Here is a 16,136-nt window from a genome sequence, read left to right on the forward strand (position 1 = left end):
GGGCGAAAAAACCCACCGAACCAGGAAGCGGATGTGTTGACGTTTTCAACGCAACAGTATCCGGTTGTGAAGACAGGCTAGCAACTCGAAGCTTTAGCTAACAGCGAAACTGTAAAAGTTATACCACAGAGGAGAAAAAAACCACCTGGTGAGGGCCGCAGCCCAACAATGGAAGTGGTTTCCGTGTACCTGTCTTGTATTTCGGGTCTTCGCGTCGTCTCCAGCCGGGCTAGTTAGCAGCGCTTGCTAACTGGTTTATTAAAGCCTGACAAGTGGTCGGCTTCTTCTCGGACTAGCTGACGAAACATATCTGTCATGATGAGGAAATAATTAACCTATCAAAGGTTTGATAAGAGGAGCTGGGATGAACTGGACTGTTTATTCTTTGTGTTTTAAAGACTGTAACGACAGATAGTGGGGACTGAGTGCATGATCTGGGGATTTGAGGAGTGGGATTATAATCCAGAATAAGTCAGGGACTGATCTCTTAATAGAAAGTCTCAAATATGACGACGTGTCTGTTTCACTTTAAAGCTAAAACTTCCCTTGATCGTTGTTGCTTGTTGTCTTTATCTCGAAAGTTACATTGTTGTCATTCTCACATTTAGAAAGTATGATCCAGAAGCAAAAGCAGAGAATAATGTAGTGTTTGTCTGTTGAACGTCAAAGTGTCACATGTGTGTGAAGGTCCGGGTGACAGCTTGGAAAAGTAAACAGGTTTGACAAACAAACCTGCTAACAGGGCATGTAACAATATTACAGCACTACAGGTACTGCCGGGTACATCTCTGTAACTAGCACATCGATATCTCGTTACTTGAATTAGAAACATTCCTTCAAACTATTTCTTTGCCTTTTTGGCGACTTGACATTTGAAGATCACCTTTATCTGTATTGCTCTTTGACTCACAGTCTTGAATTTGGTGTCCTCTGAGAGACACAGATGGAGGGTAAGTTGCGTGGACTCAGTAACAGTTTATTTATGATGCTTTCCACTTGATCTTTACTGTGTAGCCCAGATGGGAATGTGAAGGATCAGGTTCTTGAATATTTTTCTAAGTTTGGGCTGTGTTTTTAGTGAGGGTAGTGGTAATGACTCTATGCTTGCGAAGAGCCAAGTTGTAGTTGTATTTTTGAGATCTTACCCAGCTCCCACAATGCCTGATCTACTGTCCTTATTGGTGCTGCTTGGAGCATTATGTGGCCCCGGATGGGCCATGTCCCAGGAGGAAAAGAGCAAGCTGAGGTGAGTTCAGAAAAACACAATATTTATTTCATGTCTAGAGAAGATGTTATGAAAGCTGACTTGTTTGTTTCCCCCTTACTGAAGGAACCAAGTGGTTGAGATGTTTGACCATGCATATCAGAATTATATGGTAAGTTATATATTTTCGCTTGAGTATTTTACATGAACTTAAAGAGCCTTGATTATTATATTTGCATGGGAACAATGTATCAGCTCGTTCGTCTGGAAGAACGTGTAGAAATAGTCTTGGTTATGGTTCATTATGAAGTCTGTAATCACCATTTTTTATACTTTGGTGCATTTTTTTTAACCTCATTCCAGACTTGCCTTCTGTTACAGATTGTGTTTCAAAAATAGATAAAGCATTTCAAATTAGATCTCCTAAGAATGAAAATAGAACCAAAATCCATACATGGTGTTGAGGTGTGTTTCTGTGGACCCCTCAGGACCACGCTTACCCAGCAGATGAGCTGATGCCACTAACATGCAGAGGAAGAGTACGTGGACTGGAACCTAGTCGAGGGGACGTAGACGATGCTCTGGGAAAGTAAGTAGCACCCTGTGTTCGCTCCACTATATGTGCCGTAATAGCAAGCCGGTGATGACTTGGGTTCACTTGTGTCACCACACCTGGCTGAGTTCTGGGCAGAGGTATTAGGTGCACAGCGTTAAATGACTATAATTATCATGTCACATTGAAGCGGTTATCTTGAGTGGTAGCCAACACCCATGTAATCAACTTCTGTCTCTCTGATAGGTTCTCTCTAACCCTCATTGACACTCTGGATACTCTGGTGGTGAGATTATTTTTTTGTCTTTAGTTTATTTATATGTTATTATTTCGGGCTGCATTTAATTTAATATAACTAACAACAGTGGACATAATTCAGAAATCAGATCAATATTTTACAAGGTTACAGATCTTATTGTTCTCCTTTTACTTTGTTTTTTCTAAACATGATTGAAGGAAAAATGTCACAGGTTAAAAACAGAAAATAATTAAGGCTTACTGGAATAGTGCTTGAGTCTGTCCTCAATATTTGAGCCAATTATGAAACGTATTATTACATTCATTCTGGTTCTTATTTGTTCAACTGTCCAGCTTCTGAACAAGACGACAGAGTTTGAAGCTGCAGTGAGGAGGGTGCTGAAGGATGTGAGGCTTGACAATGACATCGTGGTGTCAGTCTTTGAGACCAACATTCGAGTCCTTGGGTGAGATTTGACTACACTACCAAAACCCTTTAATACAAAAACTGTAAATGTAATATTTAGCTTTTTACACTCAACTTTCTTTCCGGTAGGCAGCTGTTCAAAACATTTGTTTTCTGAAAACACTGAATTCTCCTGTACTCAGGTCTTAAAATGTGGTTGGTTGGTTTGTTTGTGTGTTCAGAGGTCTGTTGGGAGGGCACTCTATGGCTTTGATGCTGAAGGAGGGAGGACAGAACATGCAGTGGTACCAAGATGAGCTCCTGCACATGGCCAAGGATCTGGGTCTCCGTCTGCTGCCAGCCTTCAACACCAGCAGTGGCTTGCCTTATCCCCGGGTACAATACACGCAAACCTACACATCTCCAGTCCCTTAATACCAAAAACAAACCTGCGTATATTATAGTCTTTTATAATGGAAATATTTTAAGCAGAAGTCAGAGACCTTTCAGTTCTCAGTATGAATGATTAACTGTCTTCCTCCTGAACTTTTGAAAATCCTTGTATTTAGTCAACAGTATTGCATCATATAACTGTATCTGCACAACCACTGTAAAGCAAAATATTCTCCTCTACTTCACTGTTTAGAGAGAAGTCTCTAAAGCTGATTAATGATGCATCTCCACATTTTGAACAGTACATATGTAAATGTAAAAAAATAATCTGAAATAAAACCCTTCTTTCAATTTTTTAATGAAATAAGTTGAAAAATATGTAATACAAAGAGAAATATCAAAGTATAATGGCACAGTACCCAAGCTACTGTATGACACGCTGCATCCTCTCAGATCATGACCACATATTTTCATTATCTGCTTCACTGCTCGCAGCTGTCACATCTTTTGAATGCGGACGTGAACGTCTGAATAGTTTTCATGCACCATCTCTTGCAATCTAAATGTGTCGTGCAGATTGTGTTGTTTCATTATTTATTTTTGCTTTGCAGGTGAACTTGAAATACGGTGTCAGGGGTCCTGAGACGAGAACAGGCACAGAAACAGACACCTGCACTGCCTGTGCGGGAACCATCATCCTGGAGTTCGCTGCGTTAAGTCGCTTCACTGGAGATCCTGTGTTTGAGGTATCAACATTTTCTTCAGATATGAGGGTCTTTATATGCATACTCAAAAATGGTTATATATGATTTATTGATCCCTGAAATTAGAGTTTTAAAAGATTTGATCCTGAAATCTATTCTAAAATATAAGCTAATGATTTAACAACAAAAAACAAGCTGTAAAATGTTTGTAGAATACAAAAGGAGGATTTTATTTTGTGCGAGAAAAGCCAACATCCCATAATTACTGTTAATGGCTTGTAAACAGTTAAGCCGCCAACAGCTATTTTAACTGCCACGTAATCAGCACTGAGCAGCCACACCTTGCAGGTGTCATCATCTTTGTTTGTTCATGAAACCCAGGTGACATTTGTCATTTCAGGATTCCTTTTTTAGACCAGGCTGTTCATTTGTTCTTTTTCAAAACTATCCTGTTGTTGTCAGAATTCAGACTTTCCCTGAGCTGAAGTGGTGATCCGTGTGACTCTTGGATAACCTAAACACATTTAAAAGAGGGGGGTTAATACGCTGCAATAGGGAGAGTTTCAGTACCTCTGCAGGATTAAATGTGTGATCAAAATGTTTTAAAGTACCCTTAAAGCTGGGGTTGGTAATCAGATTTAGATACACTTTTTGTTATACTGGTTAAAATGATCTTTATGTCCTGATGGCAATCAATACATAATGTGTTCTTAAAAAAGAGCGAAGAAAAGCTGCTATCTACAGCCGGAGTAAACCTGGAAAGACACCAACCAATCACCGTTTTTTTGGGTGCCAACATTTTAAACCATTCAAATCCCGTCCTGCCGTTCTGCTGTTTTGGAGGAGCTCCGAGGGAGGAGGGGAGGGGTTAGACGGAGTCATGAGGACATGCTACATTCAAATTCATGCTAGTTTTCCGAGACTACCAACCCCAGCTTTAAGTAGCCTTAACCCAATCTGTTGCTCTTGGATTAATAGCAGTGAAACATGTTGGCTATTCGTATTTATTTTAAAGCTGTGTGTTGCGGCTGACTGATCATGGGAGTTTACCAGTGACACACACTCACATAAACACACATCCACTTCTAATGCTTGTTACTGCTCTTTATTTCTAACGATGCGCAACTGGAACAGATGCTTCATACAATATACAAGCTAAAGTACAGAACGGCAAAACTAATGTGGTGTTAGGTGTAGCGGTCAACAGAAAGTGTCACTCCCGACTCACCCTGCCTCGTTAACAAACCAACAGATTACAGGTTGGTGGAATACACACCCACAGTGACGTACCCACCACTCAAGTGCCAGCAGAGTGTACACACCCCCATCACATCAATATACAGCACTTACCAACACGTCACATATAAACACACACATATGGCTCCTACACTGTGTGTGTTCTTCGAAGTAGGGCACACCCTCAGCTGCCAGCTAACAGCACAGCTAACACTGATGTGCACTGAAGTATGATCCAGTCTTGGATGGATCTAGTTGTTTCTGTGTGTTTTTGTAACAAAGGCTGTGACCAGCTTTAATGTCACTGAGGTCCAGAACTGGGTACCTTTCTCTCTCTTTCTCTCTGTCAATTCAATTAAATTCAAATAGCTTTATTGGCATGAAAGTTAAAACAATATTGCCAAAGCATAAACAAAATCACATCAAACAATATATACAATCGCAAATAAGTCTTCAAGAGTTTACAACAATTAATATCAAAGCTTAATTCAAGATAAAATAAAATATTCAATATGATTAAAACATAGATTGAAAACAATAGGATGATAACAGTGTTAAATAATTAGAGAACATGTTTAGAATCTCTCTGTCTCTCCCTCCTATGAATGAAGATGTGACTTAGTTGCTATGGTTACAGAGGCACTCTTTCTCTGTCATTGAAATCTTATTGCGACCCCCTGGTTAATCAAAATCCAGATTCCATTGAAACAATAATGTATATAACCTCTCCATTGCATGGGCTCTACTGCCTGACAGTATGTGTCACAGTAACGAATCACATTCACATGTTTGTTCCTTTTTTTTTACCTTGTGGAGACGAACAGAACGAATCTGGTAATTCTTGTCATGTTAAACAAAAATCTATTTTCTATATGCACTTGTGTTCAGACTGTAGCTGCAGACATTCAGCAGTGCTGGTATGTAGCTCAAACAGGTTTTCAATTACGCAAAGAGGTACTTTATGATAATGGTTAAAGAAGAGACCATTTCATGCTTGTCGACTACATATCATTGAGAAAATAGAAACGTGTGAGGAGGAGGTCCTCCTGCTTTTTTTTTCTGACGTCAATCAAATGTCTGATTAGTTTTCAGTTTCCTTCTCCTTAGTTTAACTCTTACTCTTGACATTAGTCATGTCATCATATACATATCATTCAGTAGGTGTTGTGATGAAATGTTTCGATGTCAGGAAAACTTGATCACCAAAACCAAACTTCAGCAACTACGCTTTATTTTTCACCAAAATCCATCTTAGATCATTATAAAAGCTTTTAAATGTCAAGGGTGTATTGTTCTTTGGGTGTTTTGTGAGCCAATCATCTTAGTTGTATCTTAATTAGTTGGGGGTGGGTTGCAGAGTTTAAATGTGGCTACTAGGGATGCCATTGGCCTAGTGGTCTAAGTGCACGCCCCATGTACAGAGGCTGTATCCCTTGTCGCAGAAGTCGCAGGTACGATTCCAGCCTTAACCATTTACTGCTTGTCCTCCCCCACTAACTACTCCCCACATATCCTGTCTCTCTTCAGCTGTCCTATCCATAATGCCCCCCCGAAATATATATAACTTTAAATGTGACTGCTTGAGCTCACACAAAGTTGTCACCATAGAGAAAACAAACTCTTCCTTAAGATATTGACTCTGCTTCTTATTATTGCAGCGTAAACCTCCTGACCTCCTTCTATGTATTTGTGTTTATCTGAAGTTATCTTGTTCACTAGGAATCATTGTTTCAAGATAATGCTGCTTTTTAACGTAAGTATTTAAGTTAGTTGTTATAGATAGTGACTCAATACACATTAAACCAGGCACCTTTAATTGTGTTATTTGTATTTGCTAGATGAGACTATGGAAGGGTTAAAATACTCTTCACCTTTATCGATCCACCTGCCTCTTGTGTAAAAAAATAGGTTAACTTTGCATCTTACAGGGACAGAGAGAGTCTCAGGCAGCTTGCATCTTTAGTGGTATCATGCATCACCATCATCAGGTATTATTATCAGCATCAGTGAAAATCTTTGATATGGTGTCCTGTGCCACAGTATAAGAGCCTGGCACCGCTTCACTTCCTGGCAGCAGTCGACTGCTGATCAAGCACAGTCCATCACTGTAATCTTTCTAATGGCCGACAGCTACTGCATATCGATTTTTTTGCTTTCCTGATCAATAATGCACCCTTCCTCACACTCCAACACAGGCCCATGCCCGAAGAGCCCTGGACTTTCTGTGGGAGAAGAGGCAAAGAAACAGCAACCTGGTGGGAACCACCATCAACATCCACTCTGGAGAGTGGGTCCGCAGGGGTAAGAGAGAGAGCAGGGAGGAAGATGATAGGTGGAAGGGACTGAAATAAGAGGGTGGATGTGGTATTTTGGGGAGAACATGTTTTTTTGTCTAGTGGAGAGACAGAAAATAGAACATTTGCCCTTCAACTATTTTTTCTGTCTTATGAAGTGATGTGTGATCTTGTCTTTCCCCAGACAGTGGAGTCGGAGCAGGAATTGACTCCTACTATGAATACCTGCTGAAGGCCTACGTCCTCTTGGGAGATGATCAGTTTCTGCAGCGGTTCAATATTGTGAGGACAAGCACACGCACATGCACATGCACACACACACTAATGAGATGAGAGTAATTTGGTGTCTCTATCTGCATGATGACATTCATCATCTCAATTACAATTTGATATCAGGGTTTTTATTCTCAGAACAGAAGTTGTTGTTTTAAAACTTAAAATAAGTTTGAACAGAGAACTGCCCTCTTCTCTGACCTCAGGTTCACTTTTTTTTTATTTTTACATTTTGTTTAACAAGCACCCTAATACTGTTACTACGACTGAAATTCTTCTTCTTTGTTTGTCTCATTTAGCACTATGCATCTATAATGAAATACATCAGCCAGCCTCCACTGCTGCTGGATGTCCACATCCATAAACCTCTCCTCCCTGCTCGCACATGGATGGACTCGCTGCTTGCTTTCTTCCCTGGACTACAGGTCAGATGGAAATATGTATTTTCTGTTGTGTTTTCTATGAGGGCTTTTTAAAAAACGCTTTCCCAAACTTTTCTCACTTTTCATTTCTCAGGTGTTGAAGGGAGATATTCGTCCAGCCATCGAGACTCATGAGATGTTGTATCAAGTTACAAAGAAACACAACTTCCTCCCGGAGGTAATCTCGTACTCTCTGTTTAACCAACCTCAAAACTCATTTCAAACCCTCAGAAATGACTTGGTTTTGTTTCACCATGGAGTCCAATATCCCACACGGCTTGTGTAGTCAGCCAAAACTCTTCAGAAGTGCTCAAGCTTGCATTTCATGCGACACAGCTGCATTTTATCTTCGTCTGCTGTTCTAATTACAATGCTTGGATTGTGTGCTGACCTGTTCGTCCTTCTACATTTATCCCCAGGCCTTCACTACTGATTTCAGGGTACACTGGGCCCAACATCCCCTGAGGCCTGAGTTTGCAGAGAGCACCTATTTCCTTTACAAGGTAATTTCTCAAGGAAGCTTGACACAATGCAGACGTTCTCTTTCACCGCCACAGCACAGTAAATGTCTTTGACTGAGCACTAGGATTTGTAAAATGTTGACAAGTTGAAGTTCAATATCCCTCCATTTTGCCAAAATCTCAATGTGCACCAGAACTCCCTGCACATTTTTAGAAAAATGGTCTCCATTTCTGCAGTAATGAAGCAGCCGTCAGCCAAACCGAGCACTAATTACAGCTCATCATTATCATATCAGAATAGCATGCCTTCTGGTGTCTGGTACAAATGTAAGAGGGAACATAATATGATAAAACTTTGCCATCACTTGCCTTAGAAATGGAACTTGAAGCTTTGAGTCTGTATTTCACCAAAGCCATCTCCTCAGTCAATGTACTGTGCTCTGTAATGATCTCATTTCGTTACTGTCCTCTTGTCCTCTCAGGCCACAGGAGACCCTTATTACCTTGAGGCAGGTCGCACCATCATGGACAACCTCAACCGCTTTGCTCGTGTCCCCTGTGGCTTTGCTGCAATGAAGGACGTACGCACAGGGAGCCATGAGGACAGGTTGGGAGAAAACACTTCATCTCCTATATCTGGTGTATATTTATGCTCCAATTTGTCATAAAATCCGATTCATATTTTTAAAGAAGAACTAAAAAAAATGACTGGTACTTCCTGCGTGTATGCCAAATCTGATATTGTGGAGGAAGGTTTAAAGTGTCATCGTTCACATGTCAGTCTGATGATGAGCTTTAAAGACATGAAAGATTCCTGAGGAACACTTGCCTGAAACAATTACGGATTATCAGATCTGCACATAATCGAGAGGTTCACTTTCTATATTTTTATTACAGTAAGAAAAAATTTCGGTTTGTCGGTGCACCGTAGAGGTATCCCTTTTTCAAGACCATCCTCAGGTCTGGTATACAGTTATTGATATGTCAAGCTGTATATAGCAATCACACATTTTTGCTATTTTTTTTGTCCTTTTATAATGAATATGTATTCCTCTACAATGGTTTTGCATGCCCTAATTGTAACCAAGACGTGAGGGCCTCTTGGTTACAGACATGAGTATTAATTAAATTGATAATTACATGTGCATTATTACACCCCTACAGAGAGAGAGTGAAACTAATAGAGGAAGCTAATAGAATTGAATATGAGCGCAAGTGCAGACGTGCGTACTACATTTTAATTTTCAGACACAATTACAGACAGGGACGGCCTCATCTGTGGCAAAAAAACAGAAGTACTCCAGACAAACTGACCTAGATAGATATTACTTAGAAAAACAAGACCTCTTCAGTTACCTTCAGACTAGAGCCCATTCTGCTGATAAGTCAGGCTACTAAAAATGAGACCAGTACTTGTAGGATCTAAATGTTAGCCTCCTGTGCAGTATCTTACTTTACTTTTCTTCTTTCCTTTTCAGAATGGACTCGTTCTTCCTCGCTGAGATGTTCAAATACCTCTTCCTGCTGTTTGCTGATGCTGAGGACCTACCTTTTGATGTGGAGGACTACGTCTTCACAACTGAAGCACACCTGCTGCCCCTGTCCCTCTCCACTGCCCCTCACTCTACATCTATTCCATCAAACAAAACGGTAAAGCCTCGATACTGTTACCATTAAAAACTAAACCAACTGTTGACATATTAACACATTCCAGGTCCAAATATAATCTATGAAAGGAGTATTTTATAATCTGTGTATGATTCTACAGTCAGAAGAGGAGCTGGATGACTCTAACTTTGATTGGACGTGCCCAAACACCCGGCTCCTGTTTCCTGACCCCGCCTTCCCTCGTAACCTGAGAGAGCCGATTCGCACTGCTGTGGACAAGAGCTGCCCCCGGCCTGCTCCTTACCGGTAAAAACGCCTTCACATGTGAACTTTGTTTCTCCTACTATTCTACTGTATTCTTAGGATTAATATTTTTTGCCTCTTTCAGGGAGCTTGGTATGGGACGCCCTCCTCTGAGAGCTCAGGACTTCATGGCCAATAATCCTGAACATCTGGAGCTGCTGAGGAGAATGGGAGTCAGTCTCATCCACCTGAAAGATGGCAGGGTGCAGCTGGTGCAGCATGCTACACAGGTAAGCAGCCAAGACGAAGATCAGCATAAAAACTACAAAATCCAATGCAGTGTCTTAATAATAGCACTAAATACAACCTCAGCTACATATTTTGAAATAATGCTGTTACTTTTACAGCATGCACAAAACTGCAATTTGCAAAAATATTGCTAGACAAAAAGTTCTGATACAGTAAGACTTCCTCATAGATTAGAGGACGCATACTTAATCATAAATCCACAAGTCTTGGTGTTCTTCCAGTCCCCACTATTTGTGACCCTCTGTCTCTTTTTCTCCCCTCTTCCACTCTGGCACACCCACTCCCCAGGCGGTGAGTGCGGTAGCAGCAGAGGACGGCGTACGTTTCATGCAGGAGATGATGGAGCTGTCCAGCCAGCAGCAGAAAGAGCAGCTGCCTCCCAGAGCCATTCAGATCGTCTCCCATCCGTTCTTTGGCAGGGTTGTGCTGACGGCTGGCCCAGCACAGTTTGGCACAGACCTGTCCAAAAGTTCCACAGGGGTGAGTGGGTTTATAGCCGCCAGCTTTCAAATCGACACTGTAACTGTCCTCTGGTTATTTCTTTATCCAGAGAGAACCTCTCACTTTTCCCTGATATCTCAAAGAGGGCATTTCCTCTGAGGAAAGATGAGGAAAGAGGACATGTGGGGTTAAACTAGACCACTGTACACCCCATATCATTGTATCATTACATAAATGTTTCCTTGTTCTTCCAACCTTTGCATAGGTGCGAGGCTTTGTGACTGTGGCTGAACCCTACAGCGGCTGTTCTGAGATCACCAATGCTGAGTATGTTCAGGGCCACATCGCCCTACTTCAGAGGGGTCAGTGTATGTTTGCAGAGAAGGCCAGAAATATCCAGAAGGCTGGCGCCATCGGAGGCATAGTCATCGGTGAGTGAGAGACGCTGACGACAAAAGACAGAAGATGACTTCCCGATGACTAAATAAATGGATTATCTTGAAAATAGCCCATCGAATAGGGTCCTGCTCAAGAAATGATGGCTGAATTACACAGCAGAACTCAATAAGCTTGATGATATTAATTCGCATCAGTTTTTGACCTATTTCAAAAGTTCTATATCCGTCTACAGCACATATGCAGCATTTTTAAAATCTCCTATATGGACTATATTCTGCTGTGCTTTAAGAGTTAGGTCTACAAAATGTTAGATCATTAAAAAACTTTATTCATTATTGCCCTAAACCATTGTTTTAAACCTTAAAATTGCATGTTTTGTCAGGTCAAAAAAAAGCAATTTGTTTTTTTAATCGGAGAAATTATTTCATTTCCATCAATTGTTTCTTGTTGAAAGGTTGAATCCAGCTTTTATCACTTGATATGTAAGCTTTTCCAGCACCTTTATCACGAACTGACCTCACAACCCAACAGCTTTTGTCCAAAGACAAAATGTGCCTCTTGGAACAACAGCTAATTTTTCAGAATTTCTGGTGTAGCTAATTGTTTGCAATTAACGACTATCAGTGAGGTCTTATATTTAAGTGCACAGCATTGTTAAGTTTATGTAACTAGACCACTGTGTTTTCTTTTATAGCTTGACATGTTTTGACTACAAACTTCCTACAGTCTTCCTCAGAAGATTTATAGAGGTTTGGTCGTCCTGCAGCATGACAACAGGGGGCATGGTCGTCCTGCCTCTTCAGGTAAGACGACCAAACCTCTATGAATGAGCTGAAGGACAAGTCACAGTGTTGTCACGTGACTCTTCTGAGGAAGACTGCTGGAAGTTTGTAGTCGGAACATGTCACGGTGAAAAAAGAAAACACACTGGTCTAGTAACAAGAACTGTCTAGCTATAATATACAATGTCAGACCAAACAAACGTGTTTGGACTTGCATTGTTTACAATTCAGTCCGAAACTTGAGTAGCAACAAGTGTATTCAGTTCAAAAGGGAACTGAAATTCGCCCTGTCAGATATGGCTTCAGTATAAACCTGTGACACCATGGAAAAAAACGCTGATTGGCTTTTCAGGACACAGCGCTTAGCAGATTTGCTTCTCAAGTTACCATTTTTGATCTAGAGAGGATGGTTAGCTGCAGTTCCATGTAGTTATGTGTATAGAAATAAATGAATGAAGTCTGTGGGGAAGATTGCATTGCACCTGCTACATTTTAACGTAAAAGTTTTTTCTTTCTCTGTCTCTCCTTTTAGATGACAATGAGGGCAGCAGCAGCGACACGGCTCCCTTGTTTCAGATGGCAGGTGACGGCCGCAACACAGAAGACGTCACCATACCCATCCTCTTCCTCTTCCACAAGGAGGGAAACATCCTGTTGGAGGCGCTTAAGGAGTACAGAGAAGTGGAGGTGCTGCTGAGCGACAAAGCCAGAGACAGAGGTGTGACATTCCTCCATCATATACCTCCTAAATTGTTCAAACTCTTGTCTCTACTCCTGGCTTTCATTAGAATGATCTAACGGTCTCCTCTGCCTGAGCCTCATTATGTGCTCTGCTTCATAAAATAAAGATGAGCTGTAGGGATTCAGGCATTTTTTTGCAGATCGTGACTCATTCCACAGCCACCCACCAGCTGTTTTTATGATGGTGGATGGTGGAGGTTTACACCCATATCAATATTTCATCCTCACTCTTTTCCTCTTTATCCTCGTGTACCAAATCCCTCTATACCCCGTGGTGGACTGTAACAGTAGGTTTCCTCTTCTGTCTTGGTTTCTCTTCTTTTTTCATCACCCTCTCCCTTTTGGACACGCAGCAGCCATATTCAAAGGTAAACCTCTACCTGGCAGCCTGATTGAGGAGAGTAAGTATTCTTTATCTTCTTTCCTTGCATGTCACCTGTGTTATTCATCCTTCTCTTATCTCTGTTTGTCCTCCTTAAAAAAATTCTTTCATCTCTGCATCCCCTTCCTCCTGCTTTACACTCTGACACCCTCTCTCACCGGATTATATTTGATTTTGATAGAAAGGCTTGGTGCAGCAACAGCGCTGTCATTTATCATTTCTCTCATCAGAGCTTTAGGGGTAGCAGCTTTGGGTGTTTTGTCAGTGGAACATACCTAGAGCTACACATGACAAGGCAATGTGGTGGGATATGGCCAGGGGGACGAGTTTTTTTACTGCGTCTACTTTTATGTTTGGCTGTGTTGCCAAGTATTCACAACTAATGCTAAGAGGCCTGAAATGAAACTATATGTAAAGTAGCACTAGGTCCAGTAACAGACACTTTACCATCCCTTTAATTCACAGCTTGTAACTACATCCAAAAGGCCACTATAACACAACAATGAGCAGAGAACTTGTACTTATCTGAACTTCCATTCTAAAGCTGGACTGGTGCAGTCAATAATACATTGTTGTTCTTGCGGCCACCTCAGTGAATATCCGTTAATTCTATAATAACATCACACGGTTCTTCCTTCACACCCTACAGTCAAAGATGTGGCTACATTTTCAGAAACTAACACATCTTTTTTAATCACATCCGTTCAAATTTCACACTGTAACTTTTTGCCAAATGTATCTTCTCAGTTGACTCAGTTTGGTTCTGCAGCTATGTGAGAAAATATTTGTTTCCTGTGGGAAATATGACTCAACAACAGCATCATGCTGTTGTGGTTGACAACCTCTGAAAATGGGTCTATTTTTGACGAGAACGGCTTTCAACAGGGCAAGTTGTATAGATTACTGACTGAGGAGGAAGAGGTGTGTGTGTGTGTGTGCATTGTGTGTCCAGCACATCTATTTGTATTAAGCTGTTCCATCTCATGCCCCTGCTTTCTTTTCAGGTGTGGTTGCGCCGGAAGCGGAGGAAGAGCGCTTTACTGAGGCAACGACTCCCACCTCTTTCGATCCTGTGAGCCAAACGCAAACGAGCACATTGGAGCAGAATGAACTGACTCCAGAGGAGCTTACTCCATCGCAAGAGGAAGTCAGCGCAGTAGATGAAGACACTAGTCCCGCAGAGGAAGTGACATCACCTGAAGAGGAAGTAACTCCAACACAAGAAGAAGAGGAGGAGGAGGAGGCTGATGTGGCACAGCCCAAGGAGGAGAGAGACTCTGAGGAGGGAGAGGAGCCCGAGGGCGACACAGACTCAAGCAGCCAGTCAGTGGACGAACTGCTGGCTGACTGGCGGGAAGACTTGGAGGCGTTCCAGCAGATGGAGAAAGATGAGCTCTGACAGTCGTCTAGCGCGTGCTGACCTGTGAGCGCAGGTTTGATCCCACTGTGGGTGGGAAACCTGGAGGGGACACATCTTCACACCAGCCTCGATGTGATGACAGCTAAGGAGGCTGTGGAGATGTCTTTCATGTGCCAAGAAAGCCCACATACTGTATCTGTGGACCATAAGGGAGTCCTTTTTAGCCTGGTAGATTACAGCTGAGACACCAGGGTTTTTACCTCACTTTCTCATACAGTTTCTGTTTATGTGGTTACAATGAAATGAATGAAAAGGACCAGATAGTGTGTAACAGCCTCTCAGTTTCTACTCTTATCTCACTCTGTTGTTCTCTCTATGCATTTCTGTCTCCTTTTACTCAAATCAATGCTGGTCCAACAAGTCATTCTAACTAATTAATCCATCGACCAATTAGCTTTTATTGAAATGTGATGATTATTTGTGATGAGACATTAACTGACGTCATGGTCTTGGCCCTAATCATATTGATGTATGTTAAGGAGTGATTCACGGGGGAATAAGCTGCAGGATATTTTTATGGCTTTATGGAGGACAAACTCAACACCAAACTCTATCTCTGTGGAGGATATATGAAGTCATATGTAATGTACATATGTATTTGTTGAGATATATTGACTGACTATATCTATGAAGTGCTGCTTTGCTCAGGTTCTGGTTCATCCCCACAAACAACAACCTCTGGACCACAACGGGTGGAGCAGACACACCCTCAGCAGCACTGCGAGATGGATCACACATCTGCAGGCAGCCACAGGAGGGCGCTGTGTGATATGAATGTCATGCTGTTGCTGCTGACTGATTGGTTGGGGGAGAAATAAGCCAATAAGTTAAGATAATTAAATAAAATAAAAGTTGAGAGGGAACTCGGGAAGATTTGTGTGATTCTTTGACTTTCTGTTATGCTGTTACACTCAAAGATGGGGTTGAATGTTAAAAACAAAAAAGATAAGTTTGAGTAGTGCCATGATTTTGGGGGATCCAACTTTCCCAGCATAACTGTTTAAACAAGAGCTTTATTTTCAGAAAGGAAAATGTTAAACCACTTAGAAATGATATTAAAAATGCCCTTATCCAACGCGGCATGTCTGTGAATTTTCAAGGGGATGTTAAAGCATTTTATTTTAATGAAGAGCAGAAAATCTGAGCTATCTAGCTAGCTAATCTAAGTTTTTTCAAATCACTAACTTTCCAAACAACTTACCTGTAGGCAGATGCCCACATGAAATTATTTGAGTCAACATGAAGAAATCATATTGGAAAATTCTCAGTAAGCGACAAAGCATTACAGGAAAAGTAAATAAAGCAGAGATGGAAGAAGCCTACATATTTCTTTCAGTTGAGTAAAAATAGAAACACTGAGTCACAGTTAATTGGAAAGGCCCTTTACAGTAAATATTACCATCATATATTGGATTATAATTAACATGCTGACATAATGGCTGTATTTAAATGTCAGCTGGACGAGGTAGAGTTAATTTTTAACATGTAAAATTGGAATCTGCAAATGTACTACTATTTATACATCTCCCATTTATGACGGAACCTTTTCTTGAACATGCATCTCAAGCATGGAACAACCCACAGACATGAAAGTAGACACTAATATCATATGGAAAACGTAAGGGTAT

General features: G+C 41.2%; 1 protein-coding gene across 1 annotated transcript; it reads left to right on the top strand.

The window, feature by feature from the left end:
• Positions 1–13: 13 nt before the first annotated feature.
• Positions 14–15,379, top strand: edem3 (ER degradation enhancer, mannosidase alpha-like 3). The gene is made up of 20 exons (XM_034707200.1): positions 14–1,246; positions 1,331–1,376; positions 1,693–1,793; positions 2,004–2,043; positions 2,349–2,461; positions 2,643–2,796; positions 3,405–3,539; positions 6,929–7,034; positions 7,212–7,309; positions 7,600–7,725; positions 7,817–7,900; positions 8,142–8,225; positions 8,666–8,790; positions 9,662–9,833; positions 9,952–10,097; positions 10,180–10,324; positions 10,632–10,823; positions 11,050–11,215; positions 12,498–12,683; positions 14,093–15,379. Exons 1-20 carry the CDS (start codon positions 1,101–1,103, stop codon positions 14,485–14,487), a joined length of 2,760 nt encoding a protein of 919 aa, XP_034563091.1. The 5' UTR covers positions 14–1,100; the 3' UTR covers positions 14,488–15,379.
• Positions 15,380–16,136: the final 757 nt, after the last annotated feature.

The sequence above is a fragment of the Notolabrus celidotus genome, chromosome 2, assembly GCF_009762535.1.
Source record: "Notolabrus celidotus isolate fNotCel1 chromosome 2, fNotCel1.pri, whole genome shotgun sequence".
In the NCBI taxonomy this organism is placed as follows: domain Eukaryota; kingdom Metazoa; phylum Chordata; class Actinopteri; order Labriformes; family Labridae; genus Notolabrus; species Notolabrus celidotus.

What these genes read in the sequence shown, in the direction of transcription:
- edem3 (XM_034707200.1), top strand. Translation starts at nt 1,101, where the DNA reads ATGCTTGCGAAGAGCCAAGTTGTAGTTGTATTTTTGAGATCTTACCCA. An exon ending in GAGGAAAAGAGCAAGCTGAG is followed by an intron (nt 1,247 to 1,330) that starts GTGAGTTCAGAA and finishes CCCTTACTGAAG; the next exon opens with GAACCAAGTGGTTGAGATGT. An exon ending in TGGAGAGTGGGTCCGCAGGG is followed by an intron (nt 7,035 to 7,211) that starts GTAAGAGAGAGA and finishes GTCTTTCCCCAG; the next exon opens with ACAGTGGAGTCGGAGCAGGA.